The sequence below is a fragment of the Phyllopteryx taeniolatus genome, chromosome 9 (assembly GCF_024500385.1).
Source record: "Phyllopteryx taeniolatus isolate TA_2022b chromosome 9, UOR_Ptae_1.2, whole genome shotgun sequence".
NCBI classification, from domain to species: domain Eukaryota; kingdom Metazoa; phylum Chordata; class Actinopteri; order Syngnathiformes; family Syngnathidae; genus Phyllopteryx; species Phyllopteryx taeniolatus.
Window position 1 is genome coordinate 13,603,593 of NC_084510.1, and position 26,984 is coordinate 13,630,576.

Below are 26,984 nucleotides of genomic sequence, written 5' to 3' on the forward strand. Positions count from 1 at the left end.
GTGTTTTGGATCGTTATCCTGCTGCAGAACCCAAGTGCACTTCAGCTTTAAGTCACAAACTGATGGCTGAACATTCTCCTTCAGGATTTTCTGTTAAAGAGCAGAATTCATGGTTCCATCAATCACAGCAAGTTGTCCAGGTCCTGAAGGAGCTCAGCAGCCCAAGACCATCACACTACCACCACCATGTTTGACTGTTGGTAGGATGTTCTTTTTCTGAAATGCTGTGCTACATTTACACAAGATGTAAAGAGGCACACACCTTCCAAAAGATAAACTTTCATCTCGTCAGTCCATATAATATCCTCCCAAAAGTCTTGGGAATCATTCAGATGTTTTGTTGCAAAAGTAAGACGAGCCTTTATGTTCTTTTTGGTCAGCAGTGTTTTTCGCCTTTGAACTTGAACTTGGGATGCCATTTTTGCCCAGTCTCTTCCTTATTGTTGTGTCATGAACACTGACCTTAACTGAGGCAATGGAGGCCTGCAGTTCATTAGAAGTTGTCCTGAGTTCCTTTGTGGCCTCCTTGATGAGTCATTGCTGTTCTCTTGGGGTAACCTTTGCAGGCCAGCCATTCCTGGGAAGGTTCACCACTGTTCCATAATTTCTCCATTTCAGGAGCTTTATAAATGGCGTTGTAACCCTTTCCAGACTGATAGACGTCAATTACTTTATTTCTTGACTGTTCTTGAATTTGTTGGATTGTGCCATTTTGTTGCAGCTTTCTTAGATCTTTTGTCCGACTTGATTTTGTCAGACAGGTTCGGTTTAAGTGATTTTTTGATTGAACAGGTCTGGAGGTAATCAGGCTGGGTGTGATCAGTGAAAATTAATCCAAAAAATTGATTAGCCACAATTAATTTATGATTTAACAAGGGGTGCAATTACTTTTCCCACACAGGGCCGGGTAACTTTGAATATATTTTTTCCTTAATAAATCAAATTACCATTTCAAAACAACATTTAAAGTTTACTTGGGTTATATTTGTCAGATATTTATTTTTTGGTGATGATCTTAAACAATGTGGGGAAACTACGCAAAAATATAAGAATTTGAGAAGGAGGCCAATACAATAAATTATGTTGTAATATTTAATTACATACTAATATAATAGCCCTTGGGAAAAGAAGTTTGCACACTACTGATCTAGCAGTAACAACATTGTAAAAGCTTTATTTTCCCCTTTATTTATTGGCCCCATTTCAGTGTTTTAGTAAACAAAACAACTGTTCCAGCTCATGGCAATCATAATACTAATAATCACCCAATGGAGGGCAAAGCAGCAAAGACAGTTTACTTTCACGTCATGGTAAGCTTAGCTAGAAGGTGTAATTTGTTCATGGTGCCAAGTAGCAAGCAGTGGGAGTCAATGAAGGCGCGTTTGAGTGCAATATGAGCAGGTCATGTGAGGACACAAACTCCCACAAACCAACAATCATTAACGCCAGTCCAATAAAATAGCGTAACAACGTTGACGGTTACCTTGACTCCTTCAATAACCGTGACCTTCTCTTCTTCGTCCAATCCGAATGACACTTTCCTTGCCGTGCTGCCATTTCCTCCCATTTTGAACGCCTTCTCCGTCCCGCTTGGCGTGTGGGTGTTTTTGGTTTAATTCTGCTTTGATTCGTGACAGGTAGACATTTATTTGGGAGACAGCGGCTGCACTCGCCGCCCGCTGCTTCTGGTTAAAATGGTCCAATCAAGGTCACTGTGCCCCGCACTATTCTCAAAGCTAATTGGTTGGATGAAATATTTCTGACGTTTTTTACGCAACACATGTGAAGAAGGGAAATGTAGTCCACAGCGCCAGTCTGTCAAACAGTAGCTTGATTGGAAAAGTGAAGTTTACATATTATACAGATTCGATAAACAAATAGGAAAATACTTTTCAGAACGCCACTTACTTCCTAATTTCTGTATTAAAATCATTTTGTTTCGTATGTAATATTGTGATTTTTTTTGTGATGGTAAATTGGGGTTTTCGCTAGCTGTAAACTATAATCCACATTTTATTTTAAAATATGAAATATTTCACTGAGTGTAGTGAATGTACACTGTCACTTTTTGAGCTGAACTACTGAAATAATTTTTCCATATCCAAGTTTGTTAAGATTCGCCTGTATGAAGGGAAAGGCAAAGCTTTGGTCTATACAACAACTTGTTACTACACAATATGAACTGTGTATTTCCATATTATTGCATTTTAATATTGAGGGTTTTTTTGTTTTGTTTGTTTTTTCAATGATTTTTGGTATATTAAGTAGTTTCATTTTATCTAACTAAATGTCCAGATATTAAAGAAACATGTATAGATCAATTAATTAACCCATAGATCTTTTTTTGTGTATACAGCATTGTGTAATTTGACAGAGAAATTGATATTTTACAATCCATGGAATCCAATTTTAAGCATTTTAGAGATAATCTGTGAAATGATAGAGCAGATACTCTAGTCAAGCATTATTCAAACCATTTTGAATAGAAAACATTGCATCAGCTAAGAAATAGATTCAAACGTAACCTTCCAGTTTTCAGCATACAGGTTAGCACGGTGAACACTTTGTAGTTTTAATTCATAGATCCTTTCACATCTATTCCAATGGATTTCCAAGCACTCCCACAACCATCAATGAAAGGTGAAAAACAAATATGAGGCAGCTTTTGCTCTTGACTAAAAAACTGCAGTTGAGCCATTTCCAGCTCAGATGAAGAGGATCATGGATTAGCCATCCATGATCCTCTTCATCTCTTGAAGGTGTTAAAATGACTCATACCAATACTTTCATTAGATTCCTAGACGATGTGTCCAGGAGTAGGACTGCCATATCCCACAATAAACAGAACAAAAAAGGATAAGACCATGGTTGTTTGTCAGTAGACAGTCAAGGTGCTCTAAATTGAACCACAGAAAATGTTATTCTCAATCCACTTTCTTTTTACACAGCAATACACAACACTTTCATTTGTTAACAAAACAGCAATTAGTTCAAAAGGAAAACCATACCAGTCACAAAAGCACACAACACTGCTGTGTATATTGAGACATGACAGTTTAGGACATACAACCAATACATGGAAGCAAAGAAAGTTACTGAAACATTTCAGTGGGAATGTACAAATGATACTCAGTGTCTCTGAAATAATGTTATGACTTTTCACTGTTTTAATGATGAAATCTTCCTCACTGAGGACAAAGCAATTGCTGAAGAAAAGCGGAATGAAAGAAGATCTGAAAAAGTCAGCTTGAACAAGGAGCTGCAGCAGCTGGGCACACTGGCAACAGTGTTAAACAAAAACAAAAAAAGTCTGTCAGTCACGGTCTTCAAAATAAATGGATAGAAAAATGTCCCTCCTTACATCTTCATCCATTGCTATACTGCTCTGGTCTCATTGAAAGACCATAGTTACATGTGACTCTTCACACCATTTACAGACATTTAAGTCCAAATGCATGACACCACCACAACGACAGAATTAGACGTTTATGGGCCTCCGACGATCAGCTTCAATGCTGTTGATGCTGCTGGATCCATAGGGTCCAGAAGCAATGTCGTCTAGATACGCTCCAACCATGCCTGTACTACTGGGACTGGCACCGTCAAATTGGGTGGAGGAATAATACAGGCCCTGGTCAGTGGGCTCCCTGCGACCAAGGGTTGACGCAACAGTCGGTGGAAGGTTGACGTCGCTTTCATCTGCCTCGTCCACCTGTGACTTGTAGGAGAACAGGATCTTGGGTTCTGAGCTGCAGGGGAGATGCGACAGACATAAAAGTGTGAAAATGATTCATGGTTACATAGTCTTGAGAGCACTTTTGATCTGTACAGATTCTTCTTACATACCCAAAAAATCCTTTGAGGAATGTGATGTAGATAAGTGGCGCGAAAGCAGAGAAGTAGAGGAAGGTGGTGACATCCACACAGCTGGATCAAAAAAGAAATGAAGAGCTGGGTTTTCACATTGTGCATGTAGTACCAACAGGAGACATATACAGTCGTGCTCACCATTAACGGCACCCATGAAGTTTAAGTACTAAATGTGGAATAGCTCCTGAAGAAAATGAATCAAGTGAAACAACATTTTTCTATAGATAACTTGAGTTTGATACAAAAAAAAAGCAAATGATAAAGAACATTTTATGAACAGATGAAATAAAAACAGAGCTTATTCACAATGCTCACAAACAGTATGTTTACAGATGGCGCAATGAAGCCTTTAAGGAAAAGAACACCCTGCCAACAGTCAAGCATAGTGTAGGATCCATATTGCTGTGGCGCAGCTTTGCTTAATCTGGTACTGGAGGCCTTAACTGTATCACAGGTATCTTGAAATCAGAAATCAGGGTGCGCATGGAGGAGGACGCTAAGGGGACGCCCCGAGTCGGTATATAGCGCCGGTCAAGCCAGCCTCCACTCGTAAAGTAGCAATCAAGCCAGCTGCCCCTAATTTTGTTCATACTAGGCATTACGGTAATAAGTCGCCAACTCGCGGCGAAAGCCTTAATGTATGTTTTAAATACAGAAATAGACCCCGTAACTGAGACTGCGCCTTTTAATACGGTGCGCCCTATGGTTGTAAAAATACGGCACTGCCTTCTCGGGTCGGGCATCTCTGGCATGAGGCCGATTCAATATATATGGATACACAGGTTACAATTTGATTCAAAAACAATATCTTTAAGGGCAGAATGATAGGATTTGGTTCAGTTCAGTATGGGAGTGATATGACTTGGTGCGGAAACAATGGGATAGTTAACATTTGTTGATATAGAAATAACCTTGATTTGACTTTACTTAACTAGGATAAGTGGCACGGAAAACGGACGGATGGAAATGAATTATTGAAATAGACCACAACAATTTATTTTGTAGAGAAAATAACCTGCACAAACAAACAGTTAAGAGCACACGGTGCCATTCAAGCTAGGCCACTGCACAATCGCTGTGATCACGAAAAGTAGCTTAACTGCCAAAAAACTATTTGATGTTGCAATAGTGACGCTATAGAGAAATGTAGTTACACTAGTAGTGTCGTGAGTGTCCCTGCTGTTTTTGGTTGTAAGCATAATGTTACGTCAGCAGTGCATGGCCCAAGAGCTATCGCGTTTGTTTTAAGAGATGAAAACTGTAAATCTTCATGCAACCAATTGCTAGCCTCGCGATACCCGGTCCACAGTCCTAAAACCGATGTATCTAAGGATTCCTGGCGGATTTTTTTTATCGATTATGAGTCTGCTACCGATACAGTCGTATCTCTCAGATTTACGAACGGATATCCGGCCGCATTGGTTTATCGTTCCCAACAATACTGTCTTCATGTGTAAAAATCATTTTATTGTCTTTAAGGGTGCTCACCCAATTGCTCTGCGCAGTGTAGGCTGAGGCTCGGAGCGCCTCAGACGCTAAACATCGTGAAAGCCTCCTTTGCACAATATAATCTTATTTTAAGTGTTGTATTGAGGCGACTGGTCATTATTTTTAACAAAGTTAAAACACTTTGGTTCGCCACCATTGGGCACAAGCACGTCTTCATGTACGTTCTTCTTCGTTGGTTTTTGCCACTTCTTCGGGGTCGGCGGACTAGGCATTGAAACCGGAAACCGAAATTTTTTAATTTGAACAAATCCAGGAGAACCGGAACGCTAGTCCCGGTTCCAAACGGTTCTCGATGCCCAACCCTATTCTTAATGTTGCACAGGTGACAAGCGCCACCAAGTCGAATATGCATGTATTAAAAATCTATGTAATATACACGTATTATACTGACCACAGTCCCTCTGCAACTCCTGCACATAGAAGGGCACTGCCCAGGCCCTGGATGAAGTTCAATAAGGACAGGATGGCAGCATACACATAGAAACTCTTCTTAGCTGCATATAAGAAATGAAACAAAAGTTGATGAAAAGTGTCCTCTGTCAATTGAATGACTGTTGTCGTACTAGAGCAGCTCCAATTACCGGAGACAAATTCCTTGTGTGTTTTTTGGACATACTTGGCAAATAACGATGATTCTGATTCTGATACACACTGTTACTGCCACAGTACTGCCCTTTCTTCAGTTCTATGTACTACTTGCACCAGCTCACGGAAGCACTTTGCAATCCAACGTATTATTCCATTACATATTATGCAATTACATATTATTATTACATATTCTTACAAAATACATAACACTTGTGAATTTAATGCTCAGGATTGCAGGGGATTCATGTAGAAATAATTTATCTAAATATATATTGTTTAGTCTGATCTCCCGGTCCTGTAAACAGAGCAGTAAGCCAACTGGATACTAGTTTGCCCATCACTGGCATACGAGACAATGCTTCCCGGGGCTGGTCCACGTAGTCCATTCCTTGTTTTTTTCGAACTTACATGGCAGAGATATCCTCTCCCTCACTGGAGTTTTAGGCAAGATCACAATCAGAGAGTACACCTAGGAAAGACATTACCAGATAAGTGTTAGACGTGGGGTGATGAGTAATGTTTATACTGTATGTATTTTTTCCTTCTGTTTCTACTGATTACTAACCAAGAAGAAGAAGCAGGAGCTGGCCAACCAGAAGTGTCGCCCTCCATGTCCGTAGATGTTGAAGTCCTCAGCGGACAGGTGACTGTCCGGGTATAGGATCTCTAAAGTGCCCTACAGTGGATACATTTTTAAATACATTTGATGGGAGGAAAAGCTAAATTATGCTATCATTAGATATCAGAACCTCTAAGGTCGAGTGCCCTTAAGGTTGTACAATTCAGAATCTGACAAACGTCAAAGTCACACATTGCTTCATAATCAGAACTGCTGTTGGGTAAGATGTTAGCATACCTCACAGCTAAGTGAGCATTGCGGGATTACTTTACATTTGGCTTTTTCTTTGTCTTTTTTTTCCACACAGAACCAGAATCAACAAAGGGTGTCAAGAAAGAAAAGTTAAGTGGAGGAAGCATGCTCACATATATAGCATTGGATTACAGTGGTTAACTTATTTTTACACTTGTGACAGACATCTGAAACTCAACTTCAAACAACTTCACATCAATAGCGGCTCTGTCAGTCACCATTAATGTGAAGTGCTAAAACGGGGCCGGCCACATACGGAATGCTGTGCTCTTCAATCGGGCCTGCAATATTTGTTGCATTAATTTATCAATTTGTTCTGAAAATTGGGTAATTAAAATGTATTATTTTTTAATTAATGCATTTCATAATAGGTATAGTTATTGTAAATACAATTAAGTCAACAATTATACTTTTTATTATTAAAAAATGAATTATAATGAACTGAAACTAAACATGAGATTGAATCAATATTTTACAGATGTTTTTTTTTTTTTACTACATCTATGAATGACCAGGCTCATCTGAGGCCCTTTAGCACAAATGTTGACCCACACCTGCTTTAGTCAGTATTTGATCCTTTTTACACTTTACCGTGAAACACATCTTGTAACAAGTGTATTATTGTTAAGAGAGGTCGATAAAAAAATTTGTATTTTAAATGTTCTAATTTTTAGATGTTCCACTGAAAATTGTATATATATTATATGATGATGTCAGTGTTTGTCATCTGAAATTACCTGTGTGATGGAATATGCCAGTGCAAGCACAGCAGTGATAGCCAGCACCCGCTTTATACTTGAATTACTCTCCAGGTGACCTAATAAACGCAAAATGAGTCACAAGAAACGGAAAATTACATTTTAGCATTTGTAATGAAGAAAGCCCCCACCACAATGGTGTCTAAAAAAATAAAATATGTAAAATGCAATGTGAAAATATTGACCAAACTAACCAAAAGCCAGTCCCAGAATGACAACACTGAGTTCAATGGCCAGTAAGAAGAAGCGGGTGATTTCCCATAATACCTATGAAAAAAGAGAAAGGCAACAGAGATCAGGGGAATCCACTGTGGTAAAACAACTATGTTCTCACTGACAAAGAACAGTATAACAGTACAGCTGAACTCATATTCTTAAGCGTTACCTAACCCTTTGTTTTTTAGTGAAACAATTTCAGTGTGTCCATCTGTGTACATAGATACAGTAGATATCTGGTATGTGAACAATGTTACCATATCTTTTCTCTTTTATGCAGCAGCCTTGCGAAGTAATGCTGATGCTCAGATCAGGCCCTCTGGCCAATATTCCTTAAAAGAAGCGAATGTGTATAATGTGGCAGCTGCTGAAAAATTTTACACGATCCACCACCATCGCTGTGTCGGCTCAGAAAAAAAAATGTTGCAATGTTCAACTCAAACTCATCGCTATTTATAGAACAATATTGGTCAAAAAAATTCTAGATTAACACTGACAGAATTTTTTTTTCAATTTATTTACTTAACTGTTGAGAGCACCAGGCATTAGTTATGATTATGGAATTCAAAGGATTTTTTTTCATGACAAATTGTTTCTATAATAACGAGATACATATTTATTAAATGTTTTTGTAAGTAATGATACTTCATCGAAATAATTTACATGATTGTAATAAATATTGTAATAATTTGTGCCTGCGTGGGTTTTCACCGGGCACTCCGGTTTCCTCCCACATCCCAAAAACATGCATGGTAGGTTAATTGACAACTCTAAATTGCCCGTAGGTGTGAACGTGAGTGCGAATGGTTGTTTGTTTGTATGTGCCCTGCGATTGGCTGGCAACCAGTTCAGGGTGTGCCCCGCCTCCTGCCCGATGATAGCTGGGAAAGGCTCCAGCATGCCCGCGACCCTAGTGAGGAGAAGCGGCTCAGAAAATGGATGGATGGATGGATACTCTACTGCAGTCACAAATCAGATTAGGGATACGAGATTTACCATAATTTCTCGTGTATAATGCGCACCCATGTATAATAAGCACCCCCAAAGTTGACCTCAAAATTCTGGAAAACCCTTCTACCTATGTATAATGCACTTTTACAATGCATGATTTTGCTTCTACCCATATGATCGAAACATGAAGTATTATGTGTATTTTGTTATTTTTTTTCAAATAATTATTCTGAAGTTAAGCACTTTATTTGAACATGTCATCCTTTTTTAATTTACTTGCTCTTATTTTGAAATTAACAGCCCTAATTTTATTTAGTAAATTAGAAAACACACAGTTGTGCTCATATGTTTGATTACTCAGGCAGAATTTGTAAGATGGGCACAATTCTTTCAAGAAAACATGGAAGGACCAGGCGAAACATTTAATTTTATTTGAATGGGATTCAAATTAAGCATTTCAGAAAAGCATTATCATTAAACAAAACAACCATAAAGAAATTAATAATGGCTGTTGTTCAGTCAGTCATATTTAAAAAAAAAAAAACAGTATTTTGCCAGGGTATGCAAATTTATGAGCATAACTGTACATATATGCAGTCATACGTAACCCTGTCATATTGGAATGAAAGTGTAGGCTACACTTGTTTTTTTTTTTTTATAACTACTAGGTGGTGGTGGAATGGCATTTTGGAATGAACGTGTACAGCTTTTTCATAACCACGAGATGGTGGCATACATTTAAAAATGTGAAAGGTTTTTTTCCATTTGCCCCTATAGCTATATATAATGCGCAGTATTGACTCTTGGCAATTTTTATGGGGGAAAAAGGCGGATTATACACGAGAAATTACAGTAATTGGGGGTCTTTATTTGTGGGCATTATTATTATTATTATTTTTATTTTTTATTTTTTTTCCACAAATGACGATACTAAATTAAAACAATATGAAATAGCACATATGTAATCTAATCATACATGGAATAAATTCACTCTAAAAACTTTCTCAGTGGTTGGAACTTTGTGTTCCAACCACTGAGAACTTCAGCTTTACAGATGCCACCAGTCTGCTGTGGCATAGATGCTTACTGCACAACATGGGTCTATCATCCATCCATCCATCCATTTTCTGAGCCGCTTCTCCTCACTAGGGTCGCGGGCGTGCTGGAGCCTATCCCAGCTGTCATCGGGCAGGAGGCGGGGTACACCCTGAACTGGTTGCCAGCCAATCGCAGGGCACATAGAAACAAACAACCATTCGCACTCACAGTCATGCCTACGGGCAATTTAGAGTCTCCAATTAATGCATGTTTTTGGGATGTGGGAGGAAACCGGAGTGGCCGGAGAATGGGTCTATCAGTCAAAGTAAAAGTAATTTCAGCTACCAAGTGGCACTACATATTTTTCACGAGGGAAATGAAGGAGACGTGAAGCAGACAAAAGCAATATCTTTTTGACTGGCAACTATTTGCGGAAATACGTTATTTTATTTTCCCCTCCTTACCTTGTCGATGATGGTAGCAGAGCTGGATGCACTAACAGTCATTGATACAATGGCCCGGGTGATTCCGACTGCTGCTACAACAAATACCTGAAACATACACAACAACTTGTTAGAAAACCGGAAACATGCTGATAGTAAGCAAAGAACAATGTGCTGTAGAATAATAAGCATCACGTGACCTTTTAAGCCATTAAAAGGTATAGGTCTTGTCCTTCATGCAGTATTATACGCTAAGAAGAACATGGATATAATGGATATAATGGATATAATATCTATGAATAATGGATATTATAATAAATGGATATAATATAATGGATATAATATCTATGAATATAATGAATGACAGCAGCCAATGTAAAATAATTTCACTTGCTTGATTAATTTTACGATCAGATCCAGCCTTCTATGGACTAATAAAATATAAAGCACATTTACCGTTTAAGCAATAAAGAGAGTGTGGTGAACAAAGTACAGCGGACTCCAAAATCAAACACGCAAGTTGTGTTGTTCTTGTGTAATGATAGATGAGATGTGTAAGGATAGTCACAGAACCATACATGGAGCTTACTGTGACATAAGAAAGGGTCTGGCTGCTCATTGAAGTGTAAGCAATAAAATTTGACATAAATTAATAAAGACAAATCAATTTTACCATCAGATGCTAACAGATGGCACCTAGCAGAAAGCAGAAAGACCAGAGAAGCTAACCGTTTCCTGTTCCTTCTCTGCTATGTGTACCATGCATCTTCAAATGGTGAGTGGTTTCATTTTATCTTGGTTTCTATTTGAGGTGGGCGATTATGGAAAAAGTAATGATCACGATTATTTTGATTGCTATTGAAATGACAATTATTCATTGATTTCAAAACTTAGTATTTATTTAACTACCAAAATACAACTTTAAATATAACTTCATAGAACAGCCAGAAAATAAATGAGTAACAAGTAATATAATAATATGTAGGCTTTACACGATCAGGATTGTTGAGGCCGATCACTGATCAGCAAGTTTAAAAAAACGATAACCGATCACTGATCCGATCACAAAATGGAGGAATGTGTCTATTTAAATGACCTGTTCATTTACTGTACATACTTGTGTACTTAATTGCTCAAAAAATTATTTTTAAAATAATGTATCTTTGTTCCTCTATTTTTGCCAGTGAGGCATAGTGACAGACGGAACAAATGAATTTTTTACATTTTTCAATTTTAAAATATGCTCCTTGGCTCCATAAAGGTTGGAAATCACTGCTGTAGTCAGATCGTGTATTCTAATCAGTCAGGTCAAACCAACATTACATGACAGAAATAATGGGTGCTAACTTACTGTAATTAAATTACTTTATTTTTAATTAAATTACTTCACCCACACCGAAACTTTAGAGCATGATTCGACAGAACGGCGGCATGTTTATTTCCAACCGTTCGTGGTACCGACGCTGTCCATCCAACCCAACTGACCTTTAGGGGATCTGCAGAGAAGAATGGGAGAAAACGCCCCAAAATAGGTGTGCCAAGCTCATAGAGACATACCCAAGAAGACTTGAGGCTGTGATTGCTGGCAAAAGTGCTTCAACAAAATATTAAGCCAAGGGTGTGAATACTTATGTACCTATTATGTTTGACTCTTTCCTTTTTTATAAATTTACACAAATATCTGAACATATGTTTTTACTTTGTCATTATAAGATATTTTATGTAGATTTTTTTTAAAGAAAACTAGACTCAAATCAGTTTTAGAATAAGTCTGTAACTTAGCAAAATGTGGAAAAAGTGAAGGGGTGTGAATACTTTCTGGTGGCACTGTATATGTCCATGTCTGTCTGTATGTGTTACTACAACATTTGTGTGTAAATATTCGTTATTTCAAGGTAAATCACTCCCATGATCTAATGCTAATGTTAGCTAGCCCGTCAATAGGGTTTTCCACTGACTGATAGCATAAGCTGGCAATTTCTAAAATGATGCGCGTCGTATTTAAATAGTCAATGTGAGTAATTATTTTTGTTGTGCGTTTAATTTTACAGTAAACGCCAACTGGAGTGTCCATAAACAGCTGAAAGCACGTTCAGGGAAGGCTGAAGAACATGCGTCACACGCTTGCTACAAGCAACGCGGGGTGCGTTTGCAACAGAGAAACATATACAAAACGCGCCGCTCCACATTAATCATTTTTCTTCAATTATAACATTTGTTATGATCGTTAGAAGCCAAAATTTAAAATACGATGACATTTCGAGTAATCGCGCACCCCTAGTTTCTATCATTAAATTTTCAACCGCTTGTCCTCATTAGGGTTGCAGGTGAGCTGGAGCCTATCCCAGCTGATTTTGGGTAAGAGGCGGGGTCGGGTCGCTAGCTATACGCAGGGTACATACAGTATACAAACAACCATTCACACCTATGGACAGCTTATAGTCTTCAATTCACCTAAAAAAGCATTTGGGAGGAAGCATGAGTACCCAGAGGAAGCATGAGTACCCAGAGCAAACCAACCTAAGCACAGGGAAAACACGCAGTCTGAACTTCAGAACAGTGCCTGATTTAAGTTTCATTTGGTGTTATTATACTTATCCTACAGTTAAGAATGTTAAAAGGTTTACAAAAACAATGCCTTACAGGGGTCCTCGGTTTACACCAGGCCCGACATACCACATTTCGAGGTTATGGCGTAAGAACATGGCGTCACATGGCACAAGAAGGCACGCTCAGTTTCTGCCATACTTACCGTTTTTCATTAGATTTTTTTATATTTTGGGCCTAAAAATGTTTTTCATACAAGTATTTCCTGTAATTATGACATTTTCAGAGCTGCCAACCTATAGAAATTCACTTCGGGAACAATTTGTCAAGATTTGTCTGAATTTTCATATTTTCAGTTTTGTTGAGAACATTACCACGGGAGAGTTATTGCAGTATATTATGTAATAGGATAAAAATAATTCCGCATAATGTTCAATTGCACAACGTAATCACTATTCTATAATCGTAATTGTCCATAAATTATGGCTTCAATATTTGTTATTTTGTTTTTATTGCATCAACCTTGTATTGGCGGACGCAGATAGAGTTCCATCATAAGCGGCTCAGAAAAAGGATGGATGGAGAGTAAATATAAAAAGAAAATTCAAAAATGAATTTTCTGAAATAAATCCAAATGTAGTGCAATAGTAAAAGCACTGAGTTCTCAGAAAATGAGGAGCTACTTCTTTTTTGATTTGTGAAGTAACGTCACAGCGGAAACGAGCTGATGTTGGCCATGCTAGTTAGCCATGTTATCTACCTCGGTAGCAAGTTTTCTGTTTATTTCGCCAAATGTAGACACGTTAACTCTTGTAACTGGATGGAAATATTCATTTCAAGACAGCGATTTTTAAAATAAATTAAAAATACATTGACTCTGTTAAAGAGTGATGGGTGGCAAGCTCGTAAACGTGATATACTATTAAAAGCATTGGCTCCTTGAGCAGACACTCTTTGCAAGCACCTTTTCTCGTATCCTTCCTCTACAAAGCCATGGTACGCAAAATTCCCAAAAGAGCTGACTTCTTCGACAAAGGGAAAAATCGGAGGACTCATTGACTGCTCACATCAACAATCGGGGGTATTTGAGGTCATGTCACCTTTCCTGCACCAACGACAAAAAATACAGCTCGTATGGCTGATGGAAAGTTTTAGTGGTTTTGAACCGCAACATTTTAATACCGCAGTATACCTTGAAACCCGTATTTGGCCAAAATATATTAGGAACTGAACTGTATCATAAGCCAAGGACACCCTGTACAGTTGCATTTGTTGTACAAATGCTGCGTTTTGAGTCCTACCAGTAGGTAAAAGGTGATAAAGATGGGGCTGGATGTGATCCGAATCTTTGCCCTGGCTGAAGGCAGCTTCCACATCAGGAAAACAAAGAAGGCCACATTAGGTATGAGGAGAAGAATGTCCCAGAAACGAACCCTAGAAAGGCAAGCATGAAGACCATTAGCACCATCAGTGTCTGGATTTGTTTTCTCTTTGGCGGTCACTTGATTACCTGGAGTCACCAACATCCTCATACAGAATTTGTAAACACTTGTGAGGCTTGCTGATGTTGGCTTCGGAATCAGGTAGCCAGGTGGAAAATGTCGACATATTCTCCGGTGGTGTAGACGTGACACTGCCATTGTATTGAGCAAACCTAACCACAGCCGTGGCTAGCATGGTTTTACGCCTGGTAACAAATTATAGAGCCCCAACACAATGTTTAGCAAGCCAGATATTCTATTTCTCGGAAGAATTAAACATTTGTTAAGAGAAACATTTGTTAATACGTCACAGCAATCCACACATACCAAACGTTCTATCATTTAGACAGTTTCACACTTTCTGCGTGTTGTAACAGGCAGGCACCTGCTCTCACAGGGTCTGCTTTAAAACAAACATTATGTAACAACCTAGTGTCCATGTGAGGGTTGGAACTAAGAGAAATTTGGCAGTAGTGGGACTCTGGTGTGTATCATTTATGTCAACGTGTATGAATTATACTAGAGTAAACAAACCACACGACGACTTCCTCAAGAGCTCTGCCGATGTAAACGCCCCGTAATGTTGATAAAAATGAGCAAAAACTCCCAAAATTAATCTTCACTCCCTTCGCAAAGTTTTACAACGATACTTAAGAGACGTGTTTTCAGACAATATTAACTGTTAGCCGATGCTACTAGCTAGCGTGTAAGCCAGCGTTGGTGTACTGTGTAAAGTGGCTAACATGCAGCCCTTTACAACAGTCATTACATAGCCATAAACACGAAGGTTTAAATACTGGATGTTACTGGTGTATCTACATGTTTCGTTAGTACCGAAACAAAAGTGAAAACAATAAAAACGCAACGACGCTAATCCTGCGAAATACGCTGTTTTACCTTTTCAGAAGACTCGGGTTCCTTTGTATAATTCCTGCAAACGCTGTGGGAAAATCATTTAGCGCATGATTCACATGCTGCCCTATAAACGAGACAGCTCGCTCAACTATTGGATATATCTGGACATGTTTTTTTGTTTGTTTTTCTGGCGAGTTCCGTGGATAATATTCACCGATGGTCAACTGACATTTTGCAATCTCGCGGAGCACATCTCGCGAGATTAGAACATGACGTATGCGCCAGCGCGGTTAGTCATTAATGAGCTAAAGAAAACTTAAAACATATATTTAAGTTTCTTTTTACAATAAAACAATCGTTCATTGTCATGTTGGAATTGTAATAGTTAATTTAATTACCATTCACTAACCAGTTATTTAATTAAGAATGTTAAGTGTTCATGTCAAAAATTGTTTGATGATTTCTTGTTTTCATCCATTCATCCATTTTCTGTACTGCTTCTCCTCACTAGGGTCGCGGGCGTGCTGGAGCCCATCCCAGCTATCTTCGGGCGGGAGGCGGGGTACACCCTGAACTGGACGCCAGCCAATCACAGGGCACATACAAACAAAAACCATTCACACCTACGGGCAATTTAAGAGTCGTCAATCAACCTACCACGTATGTTTTTGGGATGTGGGAGGAAACCGGAGTGCCCGGAGAAAACCCACCAAAGCACGGGGAGAACATGCAAACTCCACACAGGCGGAGATACTGTGAGGCAGATGTGCTAACCAGTCGTCCACCGTGCCGGCTTAATCAGAATCAGAATCAGAATCAGAATCATCTTTATTTGCCAAGTATGTCCAAAACACACAAGGAATTTGTCTCCGGTAGTTGGAGCCGCTCTAGTACAACAGACAGTCAATTTACAGAACACTTTGGAGACATAAAGACATTGACAAAAAACAATTGTGCAAAAAGATGCAGAGTCCTCTAGCACTTAGAGCAGTTCGAATGACTAATATCGCAATAGTCCGGTGCAATGACCATTGTGCAAAGGGCGCTGAGACTTCAAGGAGTGTATGGGGTTTAAAGTGACGAGTAGTGCGATAATCTGGGACAATGGTTGTGCAAATGTTACGGATACTCCTCAATCAGTGTGCAAATGGAGCAGATGCTACTCTGGCATGAGTGGCCAGTATATGCAAATAGTGCAGCATGGCGAGACAACTACAGCGAGTGCACGAGTAATACATAATTTGCCCCACAGAAATATGACAACGAACTCAAGTCAAAAAATTGCCAGCTTGTTGTAATGGAATTGTAGGTTAGCTGTTTAAGAAGTTGATTGCAAGAGGGAAGAAGCTGTTGGAATGTCTACTACTTCTAGTTTGCATTGATCGGTAGCGCCTACCTGAGGGAAGGAGCTGGAAGAGCTGGTGACCGGGGTGGGGAGGGTCCGAGAGGATTTTGCACGCCCTTGTCTTAGTTCTGGCAGCGTGCAAGTCCTCAAGGGTGGGTAGGGGGGTACCGACAATCCTTTCAGCAGTTTTGATTGTCCGTTGCAGTCGGAGTTTGTCCTTTTTTGTAGCAGCACCAAACCAGACTGTGATGGAAGAACACAGGACTGATTCGATGACCGCTGTGTAGAACTGTCTCAGCAGCTCCGGTGGCAGGCCGTGCTTTCTCAGAAGCCGCAGGAAGTACATCCTCTGCTGGGCCTTTTTGAGGACGGAGTTGATGTTGGTCGCCCACTTCAGGTCCTGGGAGATTGTAATTCCCAGGAACTTGAAGGTCTCGACGGTTGACACAAGGCAGCTGGACAACGTGAGGGGCAGCTGTGGCGAAGGATGCCTCCTGAAGTCCACGATCATCTCTACAGTCTTGAGCGTGTTCAGCTCCAGGTTGTGTCGGCCGCACCACAGCTCCAGCCGCTCCGCTTCCTGTCGATATGCAGACTCGTCACCGTCCTTGATGCGGCCGATGACAGTGGTGTCATCTGCAAACTTCAGGAGTTTGACAGTCGGGTTCGCTGAGGTGCAGTCGTTTGTGCAGAGAGAGAAGAGCAGCGGAGAGAGGACACAACCTTGGGGCGCCCCAGTGCTGATGCTGCGCGTGGATGAGGTGGCCTCCCCCAGCCTGACCTGCTGTGTCCTGCCCGTCATAGAGCTGTAAATCCACTGGCAGATGGCAGGTGAGACGCTGAGCTGGAGAAGCTTGGATGAAAGGAGTTCAGGGATGATGGTGTTGAACGCTGAGCTGAAGTCCACGAACAGGATCCTCGCGTAGGTCCCTGCACTGTCGAGGTGTTCTAGGATGAAGTGCAGTCCCATGTTGACTGCATCATCCGCAGATCTGTTCGCTTGGTAGGCAAACTGCAGGGGGTCCAGCAGGGGACCTGTGACACTCTTGAGGTGGTCCAGCACGAGACGTTCAAAGGACTTCATGACCACAGATGTCAAAGCGACAGGCCTGTAGTCATTCAGACCCGAGATTGCAGGTTTCTTGGGGACTGGAATGATGGTGGAGCGTTTGAAACAGGATGGAACTTCGCACATTTCCAGAGATCTGTTGAAGATCTGAGTGAAGACTGGAGCGAGCTGGTCCGCGCAGACTTTGAGGCAGGATGGGGACACGTGGTCCGGGGCTGCCGCTTTGTTAATCTTTTGTTGTTTGAAGATGCGTCTCACATCCTGTTCATGGATGGTTAACGCAGAAGTCAGAGGTGTGATTGTGGTCGGGGGTGCGGCCGGATGGGTGTGTGGTGTGAAACTGTCCTTTTCAAATCTGCAGTAGAAGTTATTCAAGTCGTTGGCTAGTGTGCTATTGTTCTCAGCTTGGGGGGATCGTCGCTTGTAATTAGTCAGCGATTGGAATGCATGCCAGACTGATTTAGAGTCGTTTGCGCTAAACTATTTTCCAACTTTGCTGTATAGATCCTCTTTCCAATGTTAATTTCTTTAGTCAGCTGGTTTCTAGCTCGATTATACAGGGCCCTGTCCCCGCTCTGATATGCGTCCTCCTTAGCTTGGCGAAGCTGCTTAAGTTTAGCAGTGAACCACGGCTTATTGTTGTTGAATGTGCGAAATTATTTTGTTGGTACACAAACCTCTTCACAGAAACTGATATAGGATGTGACAGTGTCCGTATATTCATCCAGGCTGCCAGCTGAATTTTCAAAGACACTCCAGTCTGTGCAGTCTAAACAGCTTTAAAGTTCCATCTTGGCTTCATTGGTCCACTTTTTGACTGTTTTCACTGTAGGCTTCGCACATTTAAGTTCTTGCCTGTACGTCGGTATTAAGTGAATTAAGCAGTGATCAGACGAGCCCAGGGCTGCACGAGGTATAGCACGGTATGCGTTTTTTACCGTAGTGTAGCAGTGGTCTAAAGTATTATTTTCCCTGGTAGGACAGAAGATGTGCTGCTTGTATTTAGGGAGTTCGTGGTTTAGTTTAGCTTTGTTAAAGTCCCCAAGAATAATGAGGGGTGAGTCGGGGTGTTTTTTTTCAATTTCGTTGACTTGATCGGCGAGCGTTAGCAATGCGGCGTTCGTGTTAGCTTGAGGCGTTTATATAGACTCCAGCCAGTATGAATGATGCGAACTCACGTGGCGAGTAGAATGGTTTACAGTTTAAGAATAGCGACTCCAAATGCGGGCTGCAGTGTGTGCTGAGCACCGTGACGTCCGTACACCATTTTTCGTTGATATAGAGGCATATCCCGCCGCCCTTTGTTTTCCCCGATGATTCCATGTCGCGGTCCGCTCGATGAATGTGGAAGCCGGGGAGCATGACGCCGCCATCGGGTACAGCGTCGCAAAGCCAGGTCTCCGTTAAATAAATATATAAGCAAAATATTTTTAATTACAAGTGACATTGTCAATTTTTTATTGAATTATTTACAATAGAAATGTAATACTAAATGTACATGTACGATTTTATATCTTACTGTTTCTTTTAATTTTATTTACAAAAACAAATTACAAAATGTCATTCAATAAAATACGTTAAATTTACAGTATATGTAAAATTGTGTGGCACTATTTTTGATTTTATTATATATAATAAATAAATTAACAAATTATTTAATTAGATAAATGAATTTAAAAAAAACAATGTAACCAATTTTAGGAAACAACAGCTAAATTAATGCAAAAAAAAATTTCAGACAGTTAATAATGTAAACGTTTGGTGGGCTGGATCAAAGCATGGAGCGCAATGTATGTGGCCCCCGGGCAATGCTTTGCCCACCCCTGCTTCATACAGTTAAATGATATTCGTGACACTTAAACATTTATACTTTTTTATTGACATATATGACATTTCCGCACAAAGCAACATATTTTAAGCAATAGCAGCCAATTTTTTGTTACCCGAGTTAAAAGCGCCTGATCATTTGCCAACTTAACCCACAATAATGCGCATATTGTTTAAGTACATACGTGCCGACTGGCCAGGTTATTTCATACAGTATTTTAAAGACACTAACAGAAAACAATTATTATAATAATTAAATTGTCCCACAAAGAACCAATAATGTTTAGTGATTATTATTTTATTTAGTTGAATACCAGGCTGTCGTGTAGAACTGCAATGGATCATACTGAGAGCTGTTTCGAATACAATATTATCTCGTTTAGCGACACAAGTGTGGAAATATAGACAAAGCTATCAGTATGATGCAGTGCAGTTCGACATCACAGCAAACTACAACCACACTAAAAGTGCATACCATTAAATTAATATCTTTCTGACAGTGTCAAACAAAAGTCAGCATAATGTTTTTTTTTCTCGATTTCATATGCTTTGTAGAGGTGTACAGGTGGGGTGATGCATGGGGACAAATTGCACAGAGTTGACAGCACCTCACATATTTTACAGCTATTTTTCTTTACCTTCGCTTTTAGTGAGAATATCTCTTCACAATCATCCAATGTTCTATTGGACTTGTTCTCATGAAGGTCACAGCTGACTAGGTGTAAGGTGGGGGGTACACCCTGAACTGCTCGCCAGCCAATATCAGAGCGCACATAAACAACCATTTACACTCGCTTACATTCTTGGTCTTCAATTAACCTAACATGCATGTTTTTTGAATATGGGAGGAAGCCACAGTAGCCGGAGAAAACCCACACAAGCACGGGGAGAACATGCAAACTCTAATTTGAACCCCAAAGCCTCAGAACTGTGAAGCAAATGTGCTAAATACTAGGGTACTGTGCTGCTGGTGTAAATAGTGTTGGCTTAACTCATTGCAATTACTGGGCATTGTCATTTGCTGCTCCCTTGTTACCACTGAAGGGGACATATTTTGCCACACCAACTTTTTCAAGTATTTAGGAGGTAATATTGTCTCTATTGTGCCTCAGTAAACATGTGAAATAAGAATTAAAACACGTGTGCTCTCACAAGTGGGTTTACACAGAGGCAACCAATTAGAATAAAGGAAGCGGTCTTAAGACAAATATTTACAAAGCGGATACAAAACTGGGTCAAACAGAAGTAGCTGTCAGAGGGGCCTTTTCTGGAAGTATGACAATGATTAAATGAAACTGACACTTTTATACGAAGTCCATATAAGAAAATCACTCTATAGAGGTCTAAATAGCCAAAATACATCCATCCATCCATTTTCTGAGCCGCTTCTCCTCACTAGGGTCGCGGGCGTGCTGGAGCCTATCCCAGCTGTCATCGGGCAGGAGGCGGGGTACACCCTGAACTGGTTGCCGGCCAATCGCAGGGCACAGAGAAAGAAACAACCATTCGCACTCACAGTCATGCCTACGGGTAATTTAGAGTCTCCAATTAATGCATGTTTTTGGGACGTGGGAGGAAACCGGAGTGCCCGGAGAAAACCCACGCAGGCACGGGGAGAACATGCAAACTCCACACAGGCGGGGCCGGGGATTGAACCCGGGTCCTCAGAACTGTGAGGCTGACGCTCTAACCAGTCTTCCACCGTGCCACCCCCAAAATACAGCACCTTTAAATAATTGTACTATGCCTGCATCTCATGATGAATAATTAACTTTGGAAGTCGTACACAGGTTTGAATGTGAGTACAATGTTTGTTTGTGTACCTGTGCCTCTTTCCCAAAGTCAGCTGGGATAGGCTCCAGTTCATCAGCACCCCACATGAGGACAAGCGCTATAGAAAATGGACGGATTGAATAGTACCAGTGTACCTAATGATGTGGCTGGTCTTGACTATGCAGTGCACATTTTGTCACAAAGAAAAATGAAAGCAATCTTCTGAGAAAAGTACAGTATATGAGATGTAGATTTCATCGGAATAAGGACATCTCGACCTGAGAACACCATTAAGTGTATCTTTCCAAAATGCAGTGGTGAGCTGTCAGCGCCAGCAAGGCCTGTCTATTGGACTAAACCTTATCAGAAGCACTGACCTCCATTTACAGCCTAAATTCTAATATGAGTTCCATGAAATTCCAATAGTCTTTTCTCTTCATTTCGAAGCAGTTCTCTTGACACTTGCACTGCTGTATACAGTATGTGTAAGTGGACGTTAGAGTTTGCCCAATCAGATTTCAGCCTCTATGTGCTGCCATGTCAATCTAATCAGCCCAAACACTTCAGAATTAGTAGCACGGGCCGATGTATGGTAAATTAAACTACATTATCAACGGGACTGTTTCTTTAACCAATCAGATTTCAGATTCTTCTTACACAATAATGTCAGCATTTTGGATCTCCATCAGCACTTGCTAACGCCTTTGCAATTCTTCCTGTACTCCTCATCCACCATTGTCACCTTTCCTCTGTAATACACCACGTTGCCGTTGTATTGCATTTTTGTATAATATTGACAGTTTCTATAATAGCTTCAATAGTGGTACTAAGAGGTGGATTATGCCAGGTAAGCCCACATACCAAATGCAAGAGATGCGACGACCAAAAGGTATTATGAAAAGATGGTGACACATGCTTTAGGGTGCCCTGAGATCATTCTATAAGCCAGGTGCACAGGCTCAATCAAGTTAGCTTCAAATGTGTAAAGGAGTGTCTTTCCGCAGGTGGGGCTGATGTTGTAAAAGCTCAATGTGTGGCTGATGAAGCTCAGCCTGATCTCGATCCTGCACGACACCATGGTCCTCTTGAGCGGCACGCCGCGACCCCGGTCGAAGGCTGTCAACAAGTTGTCGAACCACATCAGGCACCAGGAGCTTCGGTTGCTTTCCAGCGCCGAGGAAATCCCGCTACGCTCCAGCGTCCCGCTGCAGCACAAGCCCACAATCCACGGAGAGCCGTCAAGCTCCACCTCCAAGCGGTGGTCGCCTTCCGAGAAGCTCTGGGAGCTAAGGACCTGGAAGAAGCTGGTGAATCTTTGGGGAGAAGGCGGGTATGGCTGCTTGACAGAGCTGAATGTCACAGTCTTCAAGTCCTCCGAGAGGATGAGGTTAGCAGGAGCTGTCCCGATGTCAAACGTCACCTCAGACGGGTTGAGGGCATTGCGAAGCAAGTGATGAATGGCACCGAGACTTTTCCTGAGCTCGCCCTTCATGTGCTCCAACTTGGAAATAACTTGAAGCGGGTTGACTTTTGATTCAACACATTCCTCAGCTTCTCCGATGGCTTTTCCCATCATCTCCGTAATGCGTGGTTGCAGGTCTTGAAGGTCTTTGGCAAACGTGGCCTCATCTCCCTCCATCAGGAGAGACTCTGCTCTGAGCAGAACTTGTCTCAGCTGCTTGGTGAGACCGGCGGCCTGACTGACCCTGTGGCTCACGCTGGCCTCGCCCGGAGAGAGCTCTTCATCCAGCAGCTGCAACACCTCCACGCTGTACTTCAGCACCTCATCGTTGAGCTGCCGCAGATGTTCCGACGTCTTTTCTCTCAGCAGCTCATTAGCGCCCGTCAACTCTAATTCCTGCTCCTTCTCCTTCCTCAGCACATCCTCTGCCAACTCCAACTGGAGGGCCAGGTCTGTGACTTGAGATGCCAGACGAAACTTAGTCAAAGATAACTCTTTGGATTTAAAGTGATTTCCTTCACTTACTGGGCTCTGTTTAGTTGCGTCCAAGTGGCATTTTGTTTTGCACTCATCCACAACTGCACCACATGCAGGCAGCTTGGCTTTACCCACGGCGGCTTTGTACGACTTGACAATGCTGCACATTTTGGAGCAGGTCACCACAGCTTGGCTCCCCTGGTAGCCTTCCTGGCACTCAGGGCAGCAGTGATGGTCTAGCCCTTCTCCTAGAGTTTGAATGCAGGTGTGGCAGTAGATGTGACCGCAGGGCAGAGACACAGGCTCCGAGTAGAGTTGTAAGCAGATGGGGCAGCAGAGATCTGAAGCTAAGGCCTCAACAGGATTTGTAATGACGGGGTTTGTCAGAGCAGACATGTTGTCAGACCTTGCAAGACAGACATGGAAAAGCATGATTTAACACTGTTTTTCTGATAGCCACTCCTACTCTGCTTATCTTTGTTGATACCATTTGCAGCTACTCATTGTTAGCAGGAACCTGCAGTTGAGGGGAGGGTAGTCTGTGTTGTAACTCCAGTTACAAGCCGGCCTACCGAAGCCATAAAAACAGGGATGGGCTCAAAGGCCACATTTAATGCAGTCAGATGCAGATGGGGAAAAAAAAAAGTTAGCAGATGAAAAAAAAAAAAAGTTAGCTTATGTAAAATACTTGATTTTAATAATAAAAAAATGTTTTAATTTAAAAAAATTGTAAGTTAATTTTTAACATTTAGAATGTATTTATTATTATTTAATAAAATAAAAACTGTTAAATGTACAGTCATGGAAAAAAATATCAGACTAGCTTTGTCTCTTCAGTTTCTTGTTAATTTTAATCCACTGGCACAACTAAAGATATATTTGTTTGCTTTTCGTTGAATAATTACTAACTCTATGATTTTCTTCATAAATAAAGCTGCATAATAAGCTGTAACTGGCGAATGTTACATGCTCACAAATTTGCACTCTTGCGAGAGTGCAACGATCTAAAAATGGCGGCCCCAAGGAACAAAGACACACAAAAAAATCATACTGCTCTCATATTGGATATCATTATATTGTAGATGTTAAGCGGGGTATACAAACCGATTTTTAACAACTTAATTGTTTTTTTTTTTTGGTTTCTTTTTAGAGACTCCACTTGATGAAGAAAAAAATTGAGGATGAGAGTGGAGAGATGCTCTGATTCGGATTTTGAGTGAATATTGGGTCAATATTAGTTGGAGGAAGTAGCTATATGGGTCATTTTCATATAATATGATCAATAACAGTGAAGACATATCCCACTGAATTTCATCTGAAAGTCAATTCATTTGACTGATATGACTACTTGAACTGGGCGGCAAGGTGGGCGACTGGTTAGCACATCTGCCTCACAGAGCCCGCATTCAAATCCCGGCCCTGCCTGTGTGGAGTTTGCATGTTCTCCCTCTGCCTGCGTGGGTTTTCTCCGGGTACTCCGGTTTTAGGTTAATTGAAGACTCTAAATTCCCTGTAGCTGCGAATGGTTGTTTGTTTATGTGTGCCCTGCGATTGGCTGGCGACCAGTTCAGGGTGTACCCCGCCTCTCCCCCGAAGACAGCTGGGATGGGCTCCAGCATGCCCGCGACGCTGGTGGGGATAAGCGGTGTGAAAAATGGATGGATGGATGGACTATTTGAATTATTGGCAGTTGTCTTTTCAAAGGTAATAATTGTTTCTAAGAAAATAATATTTATTAATATAAAGTGATATTTTCACAATTTTAAGGCCAAAATGTCTTCACAGTGATGTATCCCAAATGAAATCTTATGATTTCTGAAGACGCTACGCATTTTTGCCTTTAATATGCCTTCGCCATGAAAAGTAACACAAATGCCTGTCTTAAGAGTTCGTTTTTTTTTGGTTCTTTTACAAATGGTCCTTCTTTGTCACTCAAGCTCTCATTACTGTTAATGCCACTGGTGGGAGGCTCATTATGTTGTTGTAATACACCAAAGGGATCTGTGATCTGAAGTGCCAAGCTGTGGCAGCCATTTCACATTCACACCATAGAAGGCAGAAAAATAGTGTTAGTGACCTCTGACGCATGTATGAATTTGTGCATGTCATTATCGTTCTGACTGCATAAAGACAAGAGTATAATGCACTCGTATCTGCAGAGTTTAAAGTGCAACACGCAAATTGTGCATGATTGCTATGAAGCTTTACCGTTATTTACATTTGTCTTTACCATTAAGCAAGAACAGTGTTTCAACGGGCCACCAGCATTTGCTCTGTCAATGGGTTTTATCAACAAAGCTGTGGCAGAATTTAATTCGTGATCAGACTGATGTATGACGTCAGATAATCTTTAATCAATGCATTTGTAGTTGGCAAAACTAAGTTACACAATTACTTTGTCAGCTGTTCAAAGTGTAATGCAATGAAGTTTTAACACCAATCACTAAAGTTTAGCCTTTAAGTTCACTGCTGATTGTTTTATTATTGAATAAAGTTGTTCTTCATAAATAAATGTTATCATTGTTTATTTTTTTCCCATTCAAGCTTAATAAATCTTGTTGTCCGTATTACATTTGCATTGGACTGCCATGAAATTAATCTCTTTATTGGCCTATAATGTTAAACCATCAGTAACACTTGGGAAATAGGATTGGCTGGCAACCAGTTCAGGGTGTACCCCGCCTCCTGCCCGATGATAGCTGGGATAGGCTCCAGCACGCCCGTGACCCTAGTGAGGAGAAGCGGCTCGGAAAATGGATGGATGGATGGATGGACTTCAAGCATGGCTGTTGTTTCAACATGGTAGACATTTACCCATGTAAAAAGTGTCTATACCATTACCGATCGAATTGCTGTATATGAAAATGAGCCATGTAGTAGTAAATATTGAAAAGGTTTAATATTAACAGTGTCTTCCATGGGCGGTTTTTTTATATATATAATTTTTTTAAACAGATCCTCGAGAGAAGAATCACTCCGTACACACCACATGCACACTACAGGAAAATCGCTCAGTATACGTAATCAGATTTTTTGCTGACTTTTGCTCATTAAAGCTTATATTGTCGAAAGAATGGGTCAATATTAGTTGGGAGTAAGTGCTTTATGATCACTCATCAAATGAATAATAAAAATCCACCGTGTTGTGTTTCTGGGCTTGTTCATCTTGGGTTTCGTTTTCCACGGAAGCACGCAACGCCACTTTCAAATGCAAACGGACAAATCTAAAACTTCCGTTTAATTAAATCAACATTTATACAAAAACACCTCATTAGTTTAGACATTCGAAGTTGGACTTTAATGATTTCATTATATTTAAATTCGCTGGTGGTCAGTCCTTTGCCCTTCGTTCCCTTTGCTTTTCCTTTCCCAGCACCTAAGCCTCAAAAAGACTACGCAGCTCGCCCGACAGCACTGTAGTTATTTAAATCTGTTTAAATATAGAAAAAAACTAAAACTTGTCAATACTCTTACTTACTGAATGAAAGCAGTGTGGTCGCTGCGTCAGGTGTTTCTGTCAAGAGGAAATCAAGTTGTGAGGTTTGAGGAACTCTTCCCTCTGACACGCCCCCGAGAGCTCAGATTCAACTCGTTGTGCACTCTCATGTAAAAAAAAAATGATGTATAAAATTAAACAATAAATCCTAATAGTCACCGATTTATATTAAAACATCCATCCATTTTCTGAGCCGCTTCTCCTCACTAGGGTCGCGGGCGTGCTGGAGCCTATCCCAGCTGTCATCAGGCAGGAGGCGGGGTACACCCTGAACTGGTTGCCAGCCAATCGCAGGGCACATAGAAACTACCAACCATTCGCACTCTCAGTCATGCCTACGGGCAATTTAGAGTCTCCAATTAATGCATGTTTTTTGGGATGTGGGAGGAAACCGGAGTGCCCGGAGAA

At 40.8% G+C, this 26,984-nt stretch overlaps 3 protein-coding genes across 6 annotated transcripts in view; all 3 read right to left on the reverse strand.

Moving 5' to 3' along the window:
* Positions 1-1,724, reverse strand: part of LOC133483740 (MICOS complex subunit mic25a-like) — a 132,563-nt gene extending 130,839 nt beyond the window's left edge. The window contains exon 1 of one of the 3 annotated variants that reach the window (XR_009790187.1): positions 1,484-1,724. Coding sequence is in view for 2 of the 3 variants with exons in the window: in XM_061785390.1 (XP_061641374.1) it covers positions 1,484-1,567 (84 nt within the window). In the remaining variant the exon portion in view is untranslated. The remainder of the gene's footprint in view (positions 1-1,483) is intronic. The other 2 variants (XM_061785390.1, XM_061785392.1) reach the window with 2 other exon arrangements.
* Positions 1,725-2,558: 834 nt separating this feature from the next.
* Positions 2,559-26,775, reverse strand: tpra1 (transmembrane protein, adipocyte asscociated 1). Of its 2 annotated transcripts, none has more exons than XM_061786118.1 (11): positions 26,559-26,775; positions 14,302-14,478; positions 14,093-14,225; positions 10,266-10,352; positions 7,791-7,863; positions 7,576-7,655; positions 6,533-6,643; positions 6,376-6,436; positions 5,771-5,873; positions 3,847-3,927; positions 2,559-3,749 (listed from the first exon to the last, which is right to left on the reverse strand). In XM_061786118.1, the coding sequence occupies exons 2-11, from the start codon at positions 14,466-14,468 to the stop codon at positions 3,479-3,481; spliced, it is 1,167 nt and encodes a 388-aa protein (XP_061642102.1). In that variant the 5' UTR covers positions 14,469-14,478; positions 26,559-26,775; the 3' UTR covers positions 2,559-3,478. The 2 variants fall into 2 exon arrangements, with proteins under 2 accessions (XP_061642102.1, XP_061642101.1); XM_061786117.1 differs by lacking the exon at positions 26,559-26,775 and adding an exon at positions 15,170-15,408.
* Positions 19,398-25,531, reverse strand: trim107 (tripartite motif containing 107). The gene is made up of 2 exons (XM_061786116.1): positions 23,568-25,531; positions 19,398-23,486 (listed from the first exon to the last, which is right to left on the reverse strand). Exons 1-2 carry the CDS (start codon positions 23,582-23,584, stop codon positions 22,034-22,036), a joined length of 1,470 nt encoding a protein of 489 aa, XP_061642100.1. The 5' UTR covers positions 23,585-25,531; the 3' UTR covers positions 19,398-22,033.
* Positions 26,776-26,984: the final 209 nt, after the last annotated feature.

Coding starts and splice junctions, on each gene's coding strand:
- tpra1 (XM_061786118.1), bottom strand. CDS start 14,468: ATGCTAGCCACGGCTGTGGTTAGGTTTGCTCAATACAATGGCAGTGTC. Junction 3,928..5,770: donor GGAGTTGCAGAGGGACTGTG/GTCAGTATAATA, acceptor TTTTTGATCCAG/CTGTGTGGATGTCACCACCT. Junction 3,750..3,846: donor TTCCTCAAAGGATTTTTTGG/GTATGTAAGAAG, acceptor TCTCCCCTGCAG/CTCAGAACCCAAGATCCTGT.